At 35.0% G+C, this 25,759-nt stretch overlaps 1 protein-coding gene across 1 annotated transcript in view; it reads right to left on the bottom strand.

The window, feature by feature from the left end:
* Window positions 1-25,759, bottom strand: part of LOC139763323 (probable glutamate receptor) — a 239,562-nt gene that overhangs the window by 71,824 nt on the left and 141,979 nt on the right. Inside the window, exon 9 of the mRNA XM_071689344.1 lies at window positions 24,997-25,096. Within this exon, the coding sequence (XP_071545445.1) occupies window positions 24,997-25,096 (100 nt within the window). The remainder of the gene's footprint in view (window positions 1-24,996; window positions 25,097-25,759) is intronic.

The raw sequence follows: 25,759 nt of genomic DNA, 5'->3' as shown, positions 1-25,759 counted from the left end.
TAGGTACAGTAGGGTTGAGGGTCAAGTCAATTGGGAGGTAAGTTTGAATGGAGAAAAACTGGAGGAAGTAAAGTGTTTTAGATATCTGGGAGTGGATCTGGCAGCGGATGGAACCATGGAAGCGGAAGTGGATCTTAGGGTGGGGGAGGGGGCGAGAATCCTGGGAGCCTTGAAGAATGTATGGAAGTCGAGAACATTATCTCGGAAAGCCAAAATGGGTATGTTTGAAGGAATAGTGGGTCCAACAATGTTGTATGGTTGCGAGGCGTGGGCTATGGATAGAGTTGTGCGCAGGAGGGTGGATGTGCTGGAAATGAGATGTTTGAGGATATTATGTGGTGTAAAGTGGTTTGTCGAGTAAGTAATGTAAGTGTAAGAGAGATGTGTGGAAATAAAAAGAGCGTGGTTGAGAGAGCAGAAAAGGGTGTTTTGAAATGGTTTGGGCACATGGAGAGAATAAGTTAGGAAAGATTGACCAAGATGATATATGTCTCTCAGGTGGAGGGAACGAGAAGTGGGAGACCAAATTGGAGGTGGAAAGATGGAGTGAAAAAAGATATTAAGTGATCGGGGCCTGAACATGCAGGAGGGTGAAATGCGGGCAAGGAATAGAGTGAACTGGATCGATATGGTATACCGGGGTCGACGTGCTGTGAATGGATTGAATCAGGGCATGTGAAGTGTTTGGGTAACCCATGGCAAGTTCTGTGGGGCCTGAATGTGGAAAGGCAGCTGTGGTTTCCGGGATTATTGCATGACAGCTAGAGACTGAGTGTGAACGAATGGGGCCTTTGTCTTTTCCTAGCGCTACCTCGCACACATGAGGGGGGAGGGGGATGTTATTCCATGCGTGTCGAGGTGGCAATGGGAATGAGCAAAGGCATACTGTGAATTGTGTGCATGTGTATATGTGTATGTGTCTGTGTATATATATATATGTGTATATTGAGATGTATGGGTATATATATATATATATATATATATATATATATATATATATATATATATATATATATATATATATATATATATATATATATATAAATATATATATATATATATATATATATATATATATATATATATATATATATATATATATATATATATATATATATATATATATATCAAAAAAAGGGGTGACTGTATTGTTCACTGGTTGGTAAGGTTATTTAATGTATGTATGACTCATGGTGTGGAGCCTGAGGATTGGCGGAATGCGTGCATAGTGCCATTGTACAAAGGCAAAGGGGATAAGAGTGAGTGCTCAAATTACAGAGGTATAAGTTTGTTGAGTATTCCTGGTAAATTATATGGGAGGGTATTGATTGAGAGGGTGAAGGCATGTACAGAGCATCAGATTGGGGAAGAGCAGTGTGGTTTCAGAAGTGGTAGAGGATGTGTGGATCAGGTGTTTGCTTTGAAGAATGTATGTGAGAAATACTTAGAAAAACAAATGGATTATTTTTGTAGCATTTATGGATCTGGAGAAGGCATATGATAGAGTTGATAGAGATGCTCTGTGGAAGGTATTAAGAATATATGGTGTGGGAGGCAAGTTGTTAGAAGCAGTGAAAAGTTTTTATCGAGGATGTAAGGCATGTGTACGTGTAGGAAGAGAGGAAAGTGATTGGCTCTCAGTGAATGTAGGTTTGCGGCAGGGGTGTGTGATGTCTCCATGGTTGTTTAATTTGTTTATGGATGGGGTTGTTAGGGAGGTGAATGCAAGAGTTTTGGAAAGAGTGGCGAGTATGAAGTCTGCTGTGGATGAGAGACCTTGGGAAATGAGTCAATTGTTGTTCGCTGATGATACAGCGCTGGTGGCTGATTCATGTAAGAATCTGCAGAAGCTGGTGACTTAGTTTGGTAAAGTGTGTGAAAGAAGAAAGTTAAGAGTAAATGTGAATAACAGCAAGGTTATTAGGTACAGTAGGGTTGAGGGTCAAGTTAATTGGGAGGTAAGTTTGAACGGAGAAAAACTAGAGGTAGTAAAGTGTATTAGATATCTGGGAGTGGATCTGGCAGCGGATGGAACCATGGAAGCGGAAGTGGATCATAGGGTGGGGGAGGGGGAGAAAATCCTGGGAGCCTTGAAGAATGTGTGGAAGTCGAGAACATTATCTCGGAAAGCAAAAATGGGTATGTTTGTAGGAATAGTGGTTCCAACAATGTTGTATGGTTGCGAGGCGTGGGCTATGGATAGAGTTCTGCGGAGGAGGGTGGATGTGCTGGAAATGAGATGTTTGATGACAATGTGTGGTGTGAGGTGGTTTGATCGAGTAAGTAATGTAAGGGTAAGAGAGATGTGTGGAAATAAAAAGAGCGTGGTTGAGAGAGCAGAAAAGGGTTATTTGAAATGGTTTGGGCACATGGAGATAATGAGTGAGGAAAGATTGACCAAGAGGATATATGTGTCGGAGGTGGAGGGAACGAGGAGAAGTGAGAGACCAAATTGGAGGTGGAAAGTTGGAGTGAAAAAGATTTTGAGCGATCGGGGCCTGAATATGAAGGAGGGTGAAAGGCGTGCAAGGAATAGAGTGAATTAAAACGATGTAGTATTCCGGGGTCGACGTGCTGTGAATGGATTGAACCAGGGCATGTGAAGCGTCTGGGGTAAACCATGGAAAGTTGTGTAGGGCCTGGATGTGGAAAGGGAGCTGTGGTTTCGGGCATTATTACATGACAGCTAGAGACTGAGTGTGAAGGAAAGGGGCCTTTGTTGTCTTTTCCTAGCGGTACCTTGCACACATGAGGGGGGAGGGGGATGGTATTCCATGCGTGGCGAGGTGGTGATCTCAATGAATAAAGGCAGACAGTGTGAATTGTGTGCATGGCTATATACGTATGTGTCTGTGTGTGTATATGTATGTGTACATTGAGATGTATAGGTATGTATATTTGCGTGTGTGGACGTGTATGTATATACATGTGTATGGGGGTGGGTTGAGCCATTTCTTTCGTCTGTTTCCTTGCGCTACCTCGCAAACGCGGGAGACAGCGGCAAAGCAAAGTAAATAAATAAATAGATAAATAAATAAATATATATATATATATATATATATATATATATATATATATATATATATATATATATATATATATATATATATTTATATATATATATATATATATATATATATATATATATATATATATATATATATATATATATATATATATATATATATATATATATATATATATATATATATATATATACATATATATATATATACATATATATATATATATATATATATATATATATATATATATATATATATATATATATATATATATATATATATATATATATATATATATATATATATATATATATATATATATATATATATATATATATATATATGTATATATACATATATATATATATATATATATATATATATATATATATATATATATATATATATATATATATATATATATATATATATATATATATATATGTATATATACATATATATATATATATATATATATATATATATATAGACATATATATATACATAGAGATGCTCTGTGGAAGGTATTAAGAATATATGGTGTGGGAGGCAAGTTGTTAGAAGCAGTGAAAAGTTTTTATCGAGGATGTAAGGCATGTGTACGTGTAGGAAGAGAGGAAAGTGATTGGTTCTCAGTGAATGTAGGTTTGCGGCAGGGGTGTGTGATGTCTCCATGGTTGTTTAATTTGTTTATGGATGGGGTTGTTAGGGAGGTAAATGCAAGAGTCTTGGAAAGAGGGGCAAGTATGAGGTCTGTTGGGGATGTGAGAGCTTGGGAAGTGAGTCAGTTGTTGTTCGCTCATGATACAGCGCTGGTGGCGGATTCATGTGAGAAACTGCAGAAGCTGGTGACGGAGTTTGGTAAAGTGTGTGGAAGAAGAAAGTTAAGAGTAAATGTGAATAAGAGCAAAGTTATTAGGTACAGTAGGGTTGAGGGTCAAGTCAATTGGGAGGTGAGTTTGAATGGAGAAAAACTGGAGGAAGTGAAGTGTTTTAGATATCTGGGAGTGGATCTGTCAGCGGATGGAACCATGGAAGCGGAAGTGGATCATAGGGTGGGGGAGGGGGCGAAAATTTTGGGAGCCTTGAAAAATGTGTGGAAGTCGAGAACATTATCTCGGAAAGCAAAAATGGGTATGTTTGAAGGAATAGTGGTTCCAACAATGTTGTATGGTTGCGAGGCGTGGGCTATGGATAGAGTTGTGCGCAGGAGGATGGATGTGCTGGAAATGAGATGTTTGAGGACAATGTGTGGTGTGAGGTGGTTTGATCGAGTGAGTAACGTAAGGGTAAGAGAGATGTGTGGAAATAAAAAGAGCGTGGTTGAGAGAGCAGGAGAGGGTGTTTTGAAGTGGTTTGGGCACATGGAGAGAATGAGTGAGGAAAGATTGACCAAGAGGATATATGTGTCGGAGGTGGAGGGAGCAAGGAGAAGAGGGAGACCAAATTGGATGTGGAAAGATGGAGTGAAAAAGATTTTGTGTGATCGGGGCCTGAACATGCAGGAGGGTGAAAGGAGGGCAAGGAATAGAGTGAATTGGAGCGATGTGGTATACCGGGGTTGACGTGCTGTCAGTGGATTGAATCAAGGCATGTGAAGCGTCTGGGGTAAACCATGGAAAGCTGTGTAGGTATATATATTTGCGTGTGTGGACGTATGTATATACATGTGTATGGGGGGTGGTTGGGCCATTTCTTTCGTCTGTTTCCTTCCGCTACCTCGCAAACGCGGGAGACAGCGACAAAGTATAAAGTATAAAAAAAATATATATATATATATATATATATATATATATATATATATATATATATATATATATATATATTTTTTTTTTTTTTTTTTTTTGCTTTGTCGCTGTCTCCCGCGTTTGCGAGGTGAGGAATGAGTGAGGAAAAATATATATATATATATATATATATATATATATATATATATATATATATATATATATATATATATATATATATATATATAAAATATATATATATATATATATATATATATATATATATATATATATATATTTATATATATATATATATATATTTTTTTTTTTTTTTTTTTTGCTTTGTCGCTGTCTCCCGCGTTTGCGAGGTAGCGCAAGGAAACAGACGAAAGAAATGGCCCAACCCACCCCCATACACATGTATATACATACGTCCACAGACGCAAATATACATACCTACACAGCTTTCCATGGTTTACCCCAGACGCTTCACATGCCCCGATTCAATCCACTGACAGCACGTCAACCCCGGTATACCACATCGCTCCAATTCACTCTATTCCTTGCCCTCCTTTCACCTTCCTGCATGTTCAGGCCCCGATCACACAAAATCTTTTTCACTCCATCTTTCCACGTCCAATTTGGTCTCCCTCTTCTCCTCGTTCCCTCCACCTCCGACACATATATCCTCTTGGTCAATCTTTCCTCACTCATTCTCTCCATGTGCCCGAACCATTTCAAAACACCCTCTTCTGCTCTCTCAACCATGCTCTTTTTATTTCCACACATCTCTCTTACCCTTACGTTACTTACTCGATCAAACCACCTCACACCACACATTGTCCTCAAACATCTCATTTCCAGCACATCCATCCAACTGCGCACAACTCTATCCATAGCCCACGCCTCGCAACCATACAACATTGTTGGAACCACTATTCCTTCAAACATACCAATTTTTGCTTTCCGAGATAATGTTCTCGACTTCCACACATTCTTCAAGGCTCCCAGAATTTTCGCCCCCTCCCCCACCCTATGATCCACTTCCGGTTCCATGGTTCCATCCGCTGCCAGATCCACTCCCAGATATCTAAAACACTTCACTTCCTCCAGTTTTTCTCCATTCAAACTCACCTCCCAATTGACTTGACCGTCAACCCTACTGTACCTAATAACCTTGCTCTTATTCACATTTACTGTTAACTTTCTTCTTTCACACACTTTACCAAACTCAGTCACCAGCTTCTGCAGTTTCTCACATGAATCAGCCATATATATATTTATATATATATATATATATATATATATATATATATATATATATATATATATATATATATATATATATATATATATATATATATATATATATATATATATATATGTATATATATATATATATATATATATATATATATATATATATATATATATATATATATATATATATATATATATATATATATATATATATTGTTACGAACATGGTGTGTGTCCACATGTTCGTATGAATCAGAGGCGTCAGGTCAAGGCGTGGGGCGAGCTGCCGGGTATGTCATCCTGAATTTCATCACTGCTGACGTTTGGAAGAAGACGACAGTGTGACTACGCCGTGGCTCTGGGACCCTCCAACCAATCACAATTGCTCTTACTTCCATAGCCAATCAAGGGTAGCGTTGTATAGCAGCTAGGGTGAACGCTTGTCTTTACTCTTAATAAATGCCCACTGCACCCGCTGAGATTTGATTCCTCTCTCTCTAGCCCCGCGAGGTAAGTAGTGTCCCCTGCTGTAAGCCTGTAAGCCCTGCTGTGCTGTAAGCCGTTACTGCTGTAAGCCCGTTACCTGAGTGCTGTGTTGTAAGCCCGTTACTACTGTGTCACGTCAGGTTTAGCTAAGTATAACGATGATGTTCACTGTGTCACGTCAGGTCTAACTAAGTGTAATGTTATCGAACAAAGTGTCATAAAGGAAAGAGATCTCCTGGTTTGAAATCTTATCTGGAATGTTAACTCATGTTCATTGTTAACGCATGTTGAATGTTAAACTCATGTTCAATGTTAACGTAAATGATTCATGCCTGATTTATGTGCTTATCTTTGTACACTTAGATTCTTTCATTATAAGTAGATTTAATGTAATGCTGGTCTTTAATTCAATCCCATAACTTTATGATTGTGTTATACCGTTGTGAAACAACAAATCTATAACGTCCTTGCAAGACAAGGATCAGTAGTATTTGTAACATATATGTTACTGGCAACCTTGCCTGAATAAGTATTGAGTTCGTAACAATATATATGTATATATATATATATATATATATATATATATATATATATATATATATATATATATATATATATATATATATATATAATATATATATATATATATATATATATATATATATACATATATATATATATATATATATATATATATATATATATATATATATATATATATATATATATATATATATATATATATATTGCAAAGAATCGCAATTTTGCGAATGATCAAGATATTCATTCCTACGAGTCCACGGGGAAAATGAAACACGATAAGTTCTCAAGTACACTTTCGTGGAATAATCACAGCCCGAGGGGAGACACAAGAGAGAAATATAACAGTTATTTGATATACATCGAAGAGACGAAGCTATGACGCTATTTGGTAAACATGCGATTGTCCAAGACAGACAACGAGTGTTCATAAACTTATCATTTTACAAATTTGATCAACAGTATAAAGTTTTTTGATTTGTACAGACCATCACTAATAGTAGGGTTACAATTCTTTATGTATTTGATAATAGAAGATTCAATGATATTTCTCGTGGTAATAGAGTTAGAGTTAATAACTGAGATGGCATTACACCAGTCAATACAATGATCATAGTTTTTAACGTGATTAAAAAACACATTTGATTCTTGTCATGTTCTTATACTGTATTTATTTTGCTTAAGTTTAATAGAAAGATCCTTACCAGTCTCCCCAACACAAAACTTATCACAATTTCTACATGGCACTTTATAGATGCATCCAGGAGAATTTTCTGGTGAATTCCTGATTAAGATATTCCTTATAGTACTATTGTTGCTGAAGACAACATTTACTAAAAAGGATTTAAGGAACATGGGAAGTAAAGTAAAATTATTATTAAAAGGAAAACTAAAAGGTTCTTGGTGTCAATGGGAGGTTTGGGCTCAACTCTATGAAATGATTATTTGCTGACTTTAGGGATTTATCATTGAGAGATCTAGGGTATTTTAACTGAGATCCAATAGGAAATATCTTCTCAAACTCGTCATCAATAAACTCTGGACTGCAAATACGCAATGCCTTATGAAACAACAGTTGAAATGATGATGATTTAACTTTGTCATGTTGAGATGAGTAATAATGGATATATGAGCATATATTGGTAGGTTTTCTGTATATGCTAAACTTAAACTTGTTTCCTTGCTTATGGATCATGCAATTTACAAATGGTAACATACCATTATTTTCATTTTCTACAGTAAATCTGATGGAAGGTACTAAATTCTTAAGTTAGGGTAGAAATATTTGTAAATTTTCATTTGACGGCCAAACACAACGAACATCATCTACGTACCTAAACCAAATTGCATTAGAAGGTAAGATATCCTTTAGTAATTTTGTTTCAAAAAATTCCATATAAAGATTACTTAGTACAGGAGAAAGAGGGTTACCCATTGTCATACCAAATTTTTGAGCATAATAGTCTCCATTAAATTGAAATACACAGTCTTTTATACACAATTTTATAAGTTCAATGAAATTAGACTTTGAAACAGGTAAATGAATATAATCGAAGGCATCAAATAAATGTTCTAAAATCTCATCAACTGGATCTTTTGTGAAAAGTGAGGAAACATCAAAGCTAACTATTTGAAATCAAAATTAACACATATTATTTAGCTTTTCGACTAAATCTACATTGTTCATGATATTAGAATTTGATACCTTACCCACTAAAGGGCTTAATAAAGAAACTAGCCGTTTTGACAATTTATGTATGATGGAGCCTACTGAACTCACTATAGGTCTTGCTGGAAAATTTTGTTTATGTGTTTTGATAAGTCCATACATATATTGCAATGAAGGGGAGAAAGATGACAAACTTTTGATAAGAGAACCATTACCTTTCAACAAAAACTTTCTCTTTTATTGAAGTTGAAATTAACTGCTTCTAGGGGAATTTTACTGAGTTTAGAATATGTTGTGTCATCATTTCAAAGATCATCATTTTTAGATAAATAGATAATTTTGTCTTAAATCACCACAGTGTTAGCCTTATGTGCTTTAGTAGTATGTATATCCTTGTCTTTTTACAAGGTGTTAATAGCTCTTATAAATGTTTTAGGGCAATTAAGTTCCACTGGTTTTGACAAAATGGCGCACACTAAACCCTTACAGATATCAGTTTCATCATTAGGTAAATCATTGTAATTCTTTAAATTACACAATGACTGTGACATGAACACAACTGGCTTCTCTGTTAGAGCATACAAAAGTTAATCCACGAGAAATATCACTGAATCTTCTATCATTAAATACACAACGAATCATAATCTTAATATTAGTGATGGTCTATACAAATCATAACTATTGTTGATAAAATTTGTAGAATGATGAGTTTATGAACGCTCATTGTCTGTCTTGGACAGTTGCATGTTTACCAAATGGCATCCTAGCTTCGTCTCTTCGGTGTATATGAACTAATTGTTATATTTCTCTCTTATGTCTCCCCTGATGATATGATTATTACACGAAAGTGCACTAGAGAACTTATCGTGTTTCATTTTCCCCGTGGACTCATAGGAATATCTTGATCACTCGCAAAATTGTGATCCTTTCCAACATGGATTTCACACGACTCTTCTATTACTTCTCTACAAGCTGTCCTAAACTTTCTCTTTTCGTTACTGCTTTTTCCAAATCGTTAATGATGGCCTACCAATTGAGGTCACGATTTGGATGCCTTAGGAAATGCCTTGATGAACAAGTGATGCCAAGACCTGTCTTACCCAGTGATTGTTGGCTGTCTGAAGGCCATTTGACCAATTTCAAAACATCATTTTAAAGAAACACATTGAATTAAAGAAGATTGAAATAGAAGAGGCTTTTCATATTACAAAATTGAAGAAACGTGCCTTTCAAATGGCAATACCGACATGTAGGAAGAACCGGATGTTGGACTATTGCAATGATAGATTAAGGAATGAACGCAATAGGCTACAAATGAAACTAAATTGTAAGTTGGACCATTATATTAAAAACAGCGACTGAACTAAGAACACAAACCCATCTTTTGTGATAAACCTGTCTAATAAACTACTCGATAAGGATTCCTTGTGTGCATTAGGCTATGAATTAAGTTTTGTGTGCTCTAACAGGGAAGCCAGTTGTGTTGACATCACAAAGTCTTTTTTTTGATTTAGAGAAATACAGCAATTTAACTAATGATAAAATCAATATCTGTAAGGGTTTAGTGTATGCTAGTTTGTCAAAACCAATGGAACCTAATTACCCTAAAAGATTTACAAGAGATAATAACAACTTAAAAAAACAAGGATATACATATTACTAAATCAGATGAGGCTAACACTGTTGTGATTTTAGACAAAAGTAACTATTTATCTGAAAAGAATGATCTTTTGAATGATGACACAACATATTCTAAATTTAGTAAAGATCTCCTAGAAGCAGTTAATTCCCTTTTCAATAAAGAAATGAAATTGTTGTTGAAAGGTAATGGTTCTCTTATCAAAAGTTTGTCATCTTTGTCCTCTTCATTGCCATATATGTATGGACTTATGAAAAAACATAAATAAAATTTTCCAGCAAGACCTATAGTGAGTTCAGTAGGCTTCATCACATATAAAATGACAAAATGGTTGGTGTCTTTATTAAACCTTTTAGTGGGTAACTTATCAAATCCAAATGTCATGATTTAGTCAAACAGTTTAACAATATCAATGTTGATTTTTATTTCAAACTAGTTAGCTTTAATGTTTCCTCACTTTTCACAAAATTTCCAGTTGATGACTTTTTAGAATATTTGTTTGATGTCTTGGATAATATTTACCTGTTTCAAAGTCTGTTTTCACTGAACTGATAAAATTGTCTATAAAAGACAGTGTATTTCAATTCAATGGAGATTATTATGCTCAAAATTTGGTATGGCAATGGGTAAGCAACCCTCTTTCACATGTACAAAGTAATCGTTGTATGGAATTTTTTGAAACAAAGTTACTAAAGGATATCTTACCTTGTAATGCAATTTGTTTTGGGTATGTAGATGATGTTCTCTCTGTTTAGAAAACAAATGAAAATTCATAAATATTTCTCACCTTACTTAAAATTTAGTACATTCCATTAAATTTACAGTAGAAAACGAGAATAATGGTATGTTACCATAAGTAAATTGCATGATCCATAGGCAAGGAAACAAGTTTAAGTTTAGCATATACAGAAAACCTACCAATATATGCTCATATATCCATTATTACTCATCTCAACATAACAGAGTTAAATTATTATCATTTCAATCTATGTTCCTTAGGGTATTACGTATTTGCAGTCCTGAGTTTAATCATGATGAGTTTGAGATGACATATTCTAATGGATCTAAGTTAAACTTCCCTAGATGTTTCATTGATTAATCCCTTAAGTTAGAAAAGAAATTATTTTATAGAGTTGAGCCCGAACCTCCCATTGACACCAAGAATCTTTTGGTTCTCCCTTTTGATAATAATTTTACTTTACTTTCCATGTTGCTCAAAGCCTTTGAAGTAAATGTAAATTGCACTATAAAGAATATCTTAATCAGAAATTCACTAGAAAATTCTCCTGGATGCATCTATAAAGTGCCATTTAGAAAATTTGTGATAAGTTTAATGCTGGGCAGACTGGTAAGGATCTTTCTGTTAGACTTAAGCGAAATAAATACAGTACAAGAACGGGACAAGAATCAAATGCCTTATCTAATCACGTTAAAAACTACGATCATTGTATTGACTGGAGTAATACCATCTCAGTTATTAACTCTAACTCTATTACTACGAGAAAAATCATTGAATCTTCTGTTATCATACAAACATACAATCATAATATTGATATTAGTGATGGTCTATACAAATTAGATAAATCTATTGTTGATAAAATTTGTAAAATGATAAGTTTATTAACGCTCGTTGTCTGTCTTGGACAATCGCATGTTTACCAAATGGCATCCTAGCTTCGTCTCTTCGATGTATATCAACTGACTATAATGTTTCTCTCTTGTGTCTCCCCTGATGACGTGATTTTTACACGAAAGTGCACTTGGGAACTTATCGTGTTTCATTTTCCCCGTGGACTCATAGGAATATATATATATATATATATATATATATATATATATATATATATATATATATATATATATATATATATATATATATATATATATATATATATATATATATATGTGAAGCGTCTGGGGTAAACCATGGAAAGCTGTGTAGGTATGTATATTTGCGTGTGTGGACGTATGTATATACATTGTGTATGGGGATGGGTTGGGCCATTTCTTTCGTCTGCTTCCTTGCGCTACCTCGCAAACGCGGGAGACAGCGACAAAGCAAAAAAAAAAAAAAAAAGATATATATATATATATATATATATATATATATATATATATATATATATATATATATATATATATATATATATATATATTTTGTTGTTTTTTTTTTTTTTTTTTTTTTTGCTTTGTCGCTGTCTCCTGCGTTTGCGAGGTAGCGCAAGGAAACAGACGAAAAAAATGGCCCAACCCACCCCCATACACATGTATATACATACGTCCACACACGCAAACATACATACCTTCACAGCTTTCCGTGGGTTACCCCAGACGCTTCACATGCCCTGATTCAATCCACTGACAGCATGTCAACCCCGGTATACCACATCGATCCAATTCACTCTATTCCTTGCCCTCCTTTCACCCTCCTGCATGTTCAGGCCCCGATCACACAAAATCTTTTTCACTCCATCTTTCCACCTCCAATTTGGTCTCCCACCTGTCCTCGTTCCCTCCACCTCCGACACATATATCCTCTTGGTCAATCTTTCCTCACTCATTCTCTCCATGTGCCCAAACCATTTCAAAGCACCCTCTTCTGCTCTCTCAACCACACTCTTTTTATTTCCACACATCTCTCTTACCCTTACTTTACTTACTCGATCAAACCACCTCACACCACACATTGCCCTCAAACATCTCATTTCCAGCACATCCATCCTCCTGCGCACAACTCTATCCATAGCCCACGCCTCGCAACCATACAACATTGTTGGAACCACTATTCCTTCAAACATACCCATTTTTGCTTTCCGAGATAAAGTATCATTATAATCTGTGTTCATTAGGGCATTACGTATTTGCAGTCTAGAGTTTATTGATGATGAGTTTGAGAAGATATATTTTATTGGATCTAAGTTAAAGTACAGTAGATCTCTCATTGATGAATCCCTAAAGTTAGCAAAGAAATCATTTTATAGAGTTGAGCCCAAAACCTCCCATTGACACCAAGAATCTTTTAGTTCTGCCTTTTAATAATAATTTCACTTTGCTTCCCATGTTGCTTAAATCCTTTAATGTAAATATTGCCTTTAGCAACAATGATACTATAAAGAATATCTTAATCAGAAATTCACCAGAAAATTCTCTTGGTTGCATCTATAAAGTTCCTTGCGGAAACTGATAAATTTTATGTTGGTCAGACTGGTAAGGATCTTTCTGTTCGACTTAAGCATCATAGATATAGTATAAGAACGGGACAAGAATCAAATGCCTTATTTAATCATGCTAAGAACTATGATCATTGTATTGAGTGGAGTAACGCCATCTCAGTTATTAACTCTAACTCTATTACCAAGAGAAATATCATTGAATCTTCTATTATTGAATACACAAATAATAATAATCTTAATATTAATGATGGTCTATACAAATTAGGAAACTTTATTGTTGATCAGATTTGTAAAATGATAAGTTAATGAACGCTCGTTGTATGTTTTGGACAATCACATGTTTACCAAATGGCGTCCTAGCTTCATCTCTTCGATGTATATGAACTGACTGTTATATTTCTCTCTTGTGTCTCCCCTGATGATGTGATTATTACACGAAAGTGCACTTGGGAACTTTTCGTGTTTCATTTTCCCCGTGGACTCATAGAAATATCTTGGTCACGCACAAAATTGTGATCCTTTCCAACATGGATTCCACACGGCTCTTTTGTTACTTCTCTAAAAGCTGTCCTGGACTTTCTCCTTTCGTTACTGCTTTCTCCAAATCGCTAATGAAGGCTCAACAACTGAAGTTACGATTTGAATTCCTTAGGAAATGCCTTGATGAACAAGTGATGCCAAGATCTGCCCTACCTCAACGTTTGTTGCAGCTGTCTGGTCGACCATTTGACCATTTTCAAAATACTATTTTAAAGAAAAACATTGATTTAAAGAAACTTGAAATGGAGGAGGCTTTTCGCATTTCAAGAGAGAAGAAACGTGCCATTCAAATGGAAATACCGACACACTGGAAGAACCGGATGTTTGACTATTGCTATGATGAATTAAGGAAAGAACGCAATAGGCTACAAGTGTCACTAAATCGTAAGTTGGACCATCTTATTGAAAACAGCTACTGGACCAAGAAGACAAACCCATCTTTTGTGGTAAACTTGTCTAATAAACAACTAGATAAAGATTCCTTGTGTGCATTAGGCTATGGTTTAAGTTTTGTGTGCCCTAACAGAGAAGCCAGCTGTGTTGATGTCACAAAGTCTTTTTGTAATTTAGAAAAATACAGTAATTTAAGTAATAATGATATTGACATCTGTAAGGGTTTAGTGTATGCCAGATTGTCAAAACCAGTGGAAGCTAATTGCCCTAAAAGATTCATAAGAGCTATTAACACCTTAAAAAAAGACAAGGATATACATATTACTAAAGCAGATAAGGCTAACACTGTTGTGATTTTAGACAAAAGTAACTATTTATCTAAAATGAATGATCTTCTAAAGTAAGTAAAAATCACTTAGAAGCAGTTAATTCTCACTTCAATAAAGAAATGAAGTTATTGTTGAAAGTTAAAATTTCTCTTATCAAAAGTTTGTCATCTTTGTCCCCTTCATTGCCATATATATATGGACCTATCAAAACACATAAACAGAATTTTCCAGCAAGACCTATAATAAGTTCAGTAGGCTCCATCACATATAAACTGTCAAAATGATTAGTTTCTTTATGAAGCCCTTTAGTGGGTAAGGTATCAAATTCTAATATCATGAACAATGTAGATTTAGTCAACAAGCTAAAGAATATCAATGTTAATTTTGATTTCAAACTAGTTAGCTTTGATGTTTCCTCACTTTTAACTAAAGTTCCAGTTGATGACCTTTTAGAATATTTATTTGATGTGTTGGATGATATTCATTTACCTGTTTCAAAGTCTAATTTCATTGAACTGATATAATTGTGTAAAAAAGACTGTGTATTTCAATTTAATGGAGATTATTATGCTCAAAAATTTGGTATAGGCAATGGGTAACCGTCTTTCACCTGTACTAAGTAATCTTTATATGGAATTATTGGAAACAAAATTACTAAAGGATATTTTACCTTCTAATGCAATTTGGTTTAGGTATGTAGATGATGTCCTTTTTGTTTGGCCAACAAATGAAAATTTACAAATATTTCTCCCCTTACTTAACAATTTAGTACCTTCCATCAAATTTTCTGTAGAAAATGAAAATAATGGTATGTTACCATTTTTAGATTGCATGATCCATAGACAAGGAAACAAGTTTAAGTTTAGCATACACAGAAAACCCACCAATGTATGCTCATATATCCATTATTACTCATCTCAACATGAGAGAGTTAAATTATCATCATTTCAATCTATGATCCTTAGGGCATTACGTATTTGCAGTCCAGAGTTTATTGATGATGAGTTTGAGAAGATATATTCTATTGGATCTAAGTTAAAGTACCCTAGATCTTTCATTGATAAATCCCTTAAGTTAGCAAAGAAATCATTTTATAGAGTTGAGCCCAAACCTCCCATTGACACCAAGAATCTTTCAGTTCTTCCTTTTGATAATAATTTCACTTTGCTTCCCATGCTGCTTAAATCCTTTAATGTAAATGTTGCCTTTAGCAACAATAATATTATCAAGAATATCTCAATCAGGAATTCACCAGAAAATTCTCTTGGTTGCATCTATAAAGTCCCTTGTGGAAACTGTGATAAATTTTATGTTGGTCAGACTGGTAAGGATCTTTCTGTTAGACTTAAGCAACATAAATGTAGTATAAGAACGGGACAAGAATCAAATGCCTTGTTTAATCATGCTAAAAACTACTATCATTGTTATTAACTCTAACTCTATTACCAAGAGAAATATCACTGAATCTTCTATTACTAAATACACAAAGGATTATAATCTTAATGTTAGTGATGGTCTATACAAATTAGATAACTCTATTGTTGATAAGATTTGTAAAATGATAAGTTTATGAACGCTCGTTGTATGTTTTGGACAATCACATGTTTACCAAATGGCGTCCAAGATTCGTCTCTTCGATGTATATTAACTGACTGTTATATCTCTCTCTTGTTTCTCCCCTAATGATGTGATTATTACACGAAAGCGCACTTGGGAACTTTTCGTGTTTCATTTTCCCCGTGGACTCATAGGAATATATGTATATATATATACCAACTTAGCTAATTTATGACATTTTCTAAAAACAATTCCTGAAAATGTTCCTTTACAGCACAATAAGACCATCAGGAAGACCTTTGTAATTGATAAATTAAATCATGCAACAGTTGGGAGTGTTTACGCCGTCAAATGGAAGGCATGTGAATATATTCATGCATGATACACCGGTAAGACTGGAATTGCATTGCCATTCAGTATATAGGGATTACCACAAAAATTCGATCGCTGACCATTGTCATAAAAATGATTACCTCATACATACTGAAAATCCAGTTATTCTATACCTCTGCTGATTATGCCACACGTAAAGTCATTGAGTCTGGCTTAATTGCTAGTACGTTAAACTTGAATTTGTCATCAGACAATTTCAAAGCCCATCCTAGAATTAATGAAATCATTATAAGAGAATTGGAAAGCATGAAAACTTAATAAAAGTTGTTCATGACACCAGGATACCCAGGTTGACCCCCGTCAACTGATCCTCATTAATGACTCTCCCTTACAAGGCTTACGACCAGACATAACAGACGGTGATTGGCCTAGAAAGAGTGGTGTTGTACGGCGTGAAGAAAATGTGATGTTAGAATTTAAATAACTTTAAGTTGTGTCACTTTATGATGTGGATTGTCACCAAGAAATATGTACCACATATACAGAAAAATTATATATTAGATAAATTGTATAAACTAATACTAAAGTGCAACAAAGTATAAGAAAAAAAAAAAAAATATATATATATATATATATATATATATATATATATATATATATATATATATATATATATATATATATATATATATATATATAATATATAAGGTTGCTTAATTTGTTTATGGATGGGGTTGTGAGGGAGGAGAATGTAAGAGTTTTGGAAAGAGGGGCAAGTATGCAGTCTGATGTCGATGAGAGAGCTTGGGAAGTGAGTCAGTTGTTGTTCGCTGATGATACAGCGCTGGTGGCTGATTCATGTGAGAAAATGCAGAAGCTAGTGACTGAGTTTGGTATAGTGTGTGAAAGAAGAAAGTTGAGAGTAAATGTGAATAAGAGTAAGGTTATTAGGTACAGTAGAGTTGAGGGTCAAGGAAATTGGGAGGTAAGTTTGAATGGAGAAAAACTGGAGGAAGTGAAGTGTTTTAGATATCTGGGAGTGGATTTGGCAGCGGATGGAACCATGGAAGCGGAAGTGAATCATAGGGTGGGGGAGGGGGCGAAAATTCTGGGAGCCTTGAAGAATGTGTGGAAGTCGAGAACATTATCTCGGAAAGCAAAAATGGGTATGTTTGAAGGAATAGTGGTTTCAACAATGTTGTATGGTTACGAGACGTGGGTTATGGATAGTTGTGCGGAGGAGGGTGGATGTGCTGGACATGAGATGGATATGTGGAATGAGGTGGTTTGATCGAGTAAGTAATAATAGGGTAAGAGAGATGTGTGGTAATAGAAAGAGTGTGGTTCAGAGAGTTGAAGAGGGTGTTTTGAAATGGTTTGGTCACATGAAGAGAATGAGTGAGGAAAGATTGATCAAGAGGATATATGTGACAAAGATGGAGGGAACGAGAAGTGAGAGACAAAATTGGAGGTGGATAGATTGATTGAAAAAGATTTTGAGTGATCGGGGCCTGAACATGCAGGAAGGTGTTAGGCGTGCAGGGAATAGAGTGAATTAAAACGATGTGGTATACCGGGGTCGACGTCCTGTCAATGGATTAAACCAGGGCATTTGAAATAGCTGGGGTAAACCATGGAAAGTTCTGTGGGGCCTGGATGTGGAAAGGGAGCTGTGGGTTCGTTGCATATTTACATGACAGGTAGAGACTGAGTGTGAACGAATGGGGCCTTTTTTGTCTTTTTCTAGCGCTACCTCTCACTCATGAGGGTGGAGGAATGAATGAAGGCAGACATTATGAATTATGTACATGAGTATATATGTATATGTCTGTGTGTGTGTATATATATATATATATATATATATATATATATATATATATATATATATATATATATATATATATATATATATATACATACAATAAGATGTATAGGTATGTATATGTGCTGTGTGTGGACGTGTATGTATATACATGTGCGTGTGGGTGGGTGGGGCCATTTTTTCGTCTGTTTTCTTGCGCTACCTCGCTAACGCGGGAGACAGCGACAAAGCAAAAATACATATAGATAAGTATTCCGAATAGTCCATGGGGCAAATGAAACACGATAACTTCCCAAGTGTAGTTTCGTGTAATAATCACATCATCAGGCGAGAACACAAGAGAGAAATATAACAGTCAATTGATATACATCGAAGAGACGAAGCTAGGACGCCATTTGGTAAACATGTGATTGTCCAAAACATACAACGAGCGTTCATTAACTTATCATTTTACAAAATTAATCAACAATAAAGTTATCTAATTTGTATAGACCATCACTGATACTAAGATTATAATATTTTTTGCGTTTAATAAAAGAAGATTCAATGATATTTCTCGTGGTAATAGACTTAGAGTTAATAACTGAGATGGCATTACTCCAGTAATGATCATAGATTTTAATGTGATTAAATGAGGCATTGATTATTTTCCCGTTCTCATACTATATTTATGTTGCTTAAACCTAAAAAAAAACGATCCTTACCAGTTTGTCCAACCTAAGACTTATCACAATTTCTACACGGCACTTTATAGATGCACCCATTAGAATTTTTTGGTGAATTCCTGATTAAGATATTCTTTATAGTATTATTGTTGCTGAACGCAACATTTACATTAAAGATAATAAGCAACATGGGATTTAAAGTAAAATTATTATCAAAAGGGAGGACTAAAAGATTCTTGGTGTTAATGGGAGGTTTGGGCTCAACTCTATAAAATGATTTCTTTGCTAACTTAAGGGATTTATCAATGAAAGATCTAGGTTACTTTAACTTAGATCCAATAGAATACATTTTCTCAAACTCATCCTCAATATACTCTGGACTGCAAACATGTAATGCCTAAGGAACATTGTTGAGATGAGTAATTATGGATATATGATCATACTTAGTAGGTTTTCTGTATATGCTAAACTTTAATTTGTTTCTTTGTCTATGGATCATGCAATCTAAAAATGGTAACATACCATTATTCTCATTTTCTGCGATAAATTTGATCGCAGGTACTAAACTGTTAAGTAAGGGGAAAATTATTTGTAAATTTTCATTTTTTTTCCAAACACAAAGAACATCATCTACATACCTAAACCAAATTGTATTAGAAGGTAAGATATCCTTTAGTAATCTTATTTCAAAAAAGTTCATATAAATATTAATTAATACAGGTGAAGAGGGTTACCCATTACCATGCCAAATTTTTGAGCATACTAATCTCCATTGAATTGAAATACAGTCTTTTACACACAATTTTATCAGTTCAATGAAAACAGAATTTGAAACAGGTAAATCAATATCATCCACGACATCAAACAAATAGTCTAAGGGTTATCAACTGGAACTTTTGTGAAAAGTGAGGAAACATCAAAGCTAACTATTTTGAAATCAAAATTGCCATTGATATTGTTCAGCTTGTTGACTAAATCTACATTGTTCATGATATCAGAATTTGATATCTTTCCCACTAAAGGGCTTAATAAAGAAACAAACCATTTTGACATTTCATGTGTGATGGAGCCTACTGAACTCACTATAGGTCTTACTGGAAAATTTGATTATGTGTTTCGATATGTCCATACCTATATGGCAATGAAGGGGACAAAGATGACAAACATTTGATAAGAGAACCATTACCTTTCAACAACTTCATTTCTTTATTGAAATGGGAATTAACTGCTTATAGGGGATTTTTACTGAGTTTAGAATATGTTTTGTCATTATTTAAAAGATTATTCATTGTTGATATATAGTTAATTTCGTCTAAAATCTCAAGAGTGTTAGCCTTATCCGCTTTGGTAATATTTATATCGTTGTCTTTTTTAAGGTGTTAATATCTCTTATAAATCTTTTTGGGCAACTAGGTTCCACTATATTTGAAAAACTGGCATACACTAAACCATTGCAGATATTGATATCATCATTAGTTAAATTACTATTTTTCTCTAGATAGCAAAACGATTTTTTGACATCAAAACAGCTGCCTTTCCTGTTTGAGCATTAAGTATTTGCAGTCCAGAGTATATTGATGATGAGTTTGAGAAGATATATTCTGTTCTATCTAAGTTAAAGTACCATAGATCTTTCATTCATAAATCGCTTAAGATAGCAAAGAAATCATTTTATAGAGTTGAGCCCAAACCTCCCATTGACACCAAGAATCTTTTAGTACTCTCTTTTGATAATAATTTTACTTTACTTCCCATGTTGCTTAAATCCTTAAATGTAAATGTTGCCTTCAACAACAATGATACTATAAAGAATATCTTAATCAGGAATTCAACAGAAAATTGTCCTGGGTGCATCTATAAAGTGCCATGTAGACATTGTGATGAGTGTATGTTGCGCAGACTGGTAAGGATGTTTCTGTTAGACTTAAGCAACATAAATATAGTATAAGAACGGGACAAGAATCAAATGCCTTGTTTAATCACGCCAAAAATTACAATCATTGTATTGACTGGAGTAACACCATCTAAGTTATTAACTCTAAATCTATTAAAACGAGAAATATCATTAAATCTTCTATCGTTAAATACACAAAGAATTATAATCTTGATATTTGTGATGGTCTATACAAATCAGATAATTTATTTGTTGATGAAATTTGTAAAATGATAAGCTTATGATACGCTCGTTGTCTGTCTTGGACAATTGCATGATTACCAAATGGCGTCCTAGCTACGTCTCTTCATTGCATATCATCTGACTTATATTTCTCTCTTGTGTTTTCCCCTGATGATGTGATTATTACACGAAAGTGCACTTGGGAACTTATCGTGTTACATTTTCCCCGTGGACTCTTAGGAATATACTTGATCACGTGCAAATTGTGATCCTTTCCAAAAGCTGTGGTTTCGGTGCATTATTACATGACAGCTAAAGACTGAGTATGAACGAATGGGGCGTTTGTTGTCTTTTCCTAGCGCTACCTCGCACACATGAGAGGGGAGGGGGTTGTTATTTCATGTGTGGCGAGGTGGCGATGGAAATGAATAAAGGCAGACAGTATGAATTATGTAGATGTGTATATATGTATATGTCTGTATGTGTGTATATATATATATATATATATATATATATATATATATATATATATATATATATATATATATATATTTTTTTTTTTTTTTTTTTTTTTTTTTATACTTTGTCGCTGTCTCCCGCGTTTGCGAGGTAGCGCAAGGAAACAGACGAAAGAAATGGCCCAACCCCCCCCCCATACACATGTACATACACACGTCCACACACGCAAATATACATACCTACACAGCTTTCCATGGTTTACCCCAGACGCTTCACATGCCTTGATTCAATCCACTGACAGCACGTCAAACCCTGTATACCACATCGCTCCAATTCACTCTATTCCTTGCCCTCCTTTCACCCTCCTGCATGTTCAGGCCCCGATCACACAAAATCTTTTTCACTCCATCTTTCCACCTCCAATTTGGTCTCCCTCTTCTCCTCGTTCCCTCCACCTCCGACACATATATCCTCTTGGTCAATCTTTCCTCACTCATTCTCTCCATGTGCCCAAACCATTTCAAAACACCCTCTTCTGCTCTCTCAACCACGTTCTTTTTATTTCCACACATCTCTCTTACCCTTACGTTACTTACTCGATCAAACCACCTCACACCACACATTGTCCTCAAACATCTCATTTCCAGCACATCCATCCTCCTGCGCACAACTCTATCCATAGCCCACGCCTCGCAACCATACAACATTGTTGGAACCACTATTCCTTCAAACATACCCATTTTTGCTTTCCGAGATAATGTTCTCGACTTCCACACATTTTTCAAGGCTCCCAAAATTTTCGCCCCCTCCCCCACCCTATGATCCACTTCCGCTTCCATGGTTCCATCCGCTGACAGATCCACTCCCAGATATCTAAAACACTTCACTTCCTCCAGTTTTTCTCCATTCAAACTCACCTCCCAATTGACTTGACCCTCAACCCTACTGTACCTAATAACCTTGCTCTTATTCACATTTACTCTTAACTTTCTTCTTCCACACACTTTACCAAACTCAGTCACCAGCTTCTGCAGTTTCTCACATGAATCAGCCACCAGCGCTGTATCATCAGCGAACAACAACTGACTCACTTCCCAAGCTCTCTCATCCCCAACAGACTTCATACTTGCCCCTCTTTCCAGGACTCTTGCATTTACCTCCCTAACAACCCCATCCATAAACAAATTAAACAACCATGGAGACATCACACACCCCTGCCGCAAACCTACATTCACTGAGAACCAATCACTTTCCTCTCTTCCTACACGTACACATGCCTTACATCCTCGATAAAAACTTTTCACTGCTTCTAACAACTTGCCTCCCACACCATATATTCTTAATACCTTCCACAGAGCATCTCTATCAACTCTATCATATGCCTTCTCCAGATCCATAAATGCTACATACAAATCCATTTGCTTTTCTAAGTATTTCTCACATACATTCTTCAAAGCAAACACCTGATCCACACATCCTCTACCACTTCTGAAACCGCACTGCTCTTCCCCAATCTGATGCTCTGTACATGCCTTCACCCTCTCAATCAATACCCTCCCATATAATTTACCAGGAATACTCAACAAACTTATACCTCTGTAATTTGAGCACTCACTCTTATCCCCTTTGCCTCTGTACAATGGCACTATGCACGCATATATATATATATATATATATATATATATATATATATATATATATATATATATATATATATATATATATATATATATATGTATACGTTGAGATGTATAGGTATGTATATTTTCGTGTGTGGACGTGTATGTATATACATGTGTATGTGGGTGGGTTGGGCCATTCTTTCGTCTGTTTCCTTGCGCTATCTGGCTAACGCGGGAGACAGCGACAAAGCAAATATATATATATATATATATATATATATATATATATATATATATATATATATATATATATATATATATATATATATATATGTATTAATTTTATTTATCTATTTTGTTTGGTCGCTGTCTCCCGCGTTAGCGAGGTAGCTCAAGGAAGGAGACGAAAGAAACGGCTCAAACCACCAACATACACATGGATGCGGAAGTGAATCATAGGGTGGGAGAGGGGGGCGAAAGTTCCGGGAGCTTTGAAAAATGTATGGAAATCGAGAACATTACCTCGGAAAGCAAAAATGGGTATGTTTGAAGGAATAGTGATTCCAACAATGTTTTATGGTTGGAAGGCGTGGGCTATGGATAGAGTTGTGCGGAGGAGGGTGGATGTGCTGAAAATGAGATGTTTGAGGACAATATGTGGTATGAGGTGGTTTGATCGAGTAAGTAATAATAGGGTAAGAAAGATGTGTGGCAATAAAAAGAGCGTGGTTGAGAGAGCAGAAGAGGGTGTTTTGAAATGGTTTGGTCACATGGAGAGAATGAGTGAGGAAAGATTGACAAAGAGGATATATGTGTTAGACGTGGAGGGAACGAGGAGAAGTGGGAGATCAAATTGGAGGTGGAAAGATAGAGGAAAAACATTTTCAGTGATCGGGGCCTGAACATGCAGGAGGGTGAAAGTCGTGCAAGGAATAGAGTGAATTGGAACGATGTGGTATACCGGGGTCGACGTGCTGTCAATGGATTGAACCGCGGCATGTGAAGCGTCTGGAGTAAACCATGGAAAGTTGTGTGGGGCCTGGATGTGGAAAGGGAGCTGTAGTTTCGGTGCATTATTACATGACAGCTAGAGACTGAGCGTGAACGAATGTAGACTTTGTTGTCTTTTCCTAGCGCTACCGTGCACACATAAGGGGGGAGGGGGTTGTTATTTCATGTGTGGCGAGGTGGCGATGGGAATGAATAAGGGCAGACAGTATGAATTATTGTACATGTGTATATATGTATATGTCTGTGTGTGTATATGTATGTATGCGTTGAGATATATAGGTATGTATATTTGCGTGTGTGGATGTGTATGTAGATACATGTTTATGTGGGTGGGTTGGGCCATTCTTTCGTCTGTTTTCTTGCGCTACCTCGATAACGCGGGAAATGGCGAATAGTTTAAAAGAAAAGAAAGGAAAAAAAAATTATATATATATATATATATATATATATGTATATATATATATATATATATATATATATATATATATATATATATATATATATATATACATATATATATATATATATATATATATATATATATATATATATATATATATATATATATATATATATATATATATATATATATATATCGAGAAGTATATTATGCAAGAAAATTCCTGTACTTGTCATTAAAGTGATGGAGCAGATGGCTGTCCTTGGGGACGATCATGCCGGCCATGCTGGGTTTGATCTTATCCTTCAGCTTGTAGAAATCGCACAAACCTGTGAAAACAGATTTCTGTAGCTGTAATTTGGACAATCATATATCGTCTCTGAAATTTTTGATTTTTTTTCCATATTTCACAGACTTTTGAGACGATAAAACTCATGTTAATTAGGATCATAATAAAAAACATAAACGAATGAATATATCTTTCTTTTCTTAATTTTTCTTTCTTTCATACTATTTGACATTTCCCGCGTTAGTGAGGCAGCGTTTAGAACAGAGGACTGGGCCTTTGAGGGAATATCGTCACGTGGCCCCCTCCTCTGTTCCTTCTTTTGGAAAATTAAAAAAAAAAAGGAAAGGGGAGAATCTCCAGCCCCCCCTGTCTCCTCCCCTGTCCCCTCCCCTATATATATATATATATATATATATATATATATATATATATATATATATATATATATATATATATATATATATATATATATATATATATATATATATATATATATATATATATATATATATATATATATATATATATATATATATATATATATATATATATATATATATATATATCCTCCTCGAAGGCTCAGATTGGGGTGTCTAATTGTGTATGAGAAAAAGGAGAGATAGGCAGTATGTTTGAGGAAAGAAACCTGGATGCTTTGGCTCTGAGGGAAACGTCTTGGGAGTAAAGTCAGAGGTTAGTGAGA

The sequence above is a fragment of the Panulirus ornatus genome, chromosome 46, assembly GCF_036320965.1.
Source record: "Panulirus ornatus isolate Po-2019 chromosome 46, ASM3632096v1, whole genome shotgun sequence".
In the NCBI taxonomy this organism is placed as follows: Eukaryota; Metazoa; Arthropoda; class Malacostraca; order Decapoda; family Palinuridae; genus Panulirus; species Panulirus ornatus.
The sequence above is the reverse complement of the archived record's forward strand: the minus strand, read 5'-3'. Positions and strand labels throughout refer to the sequence as shown.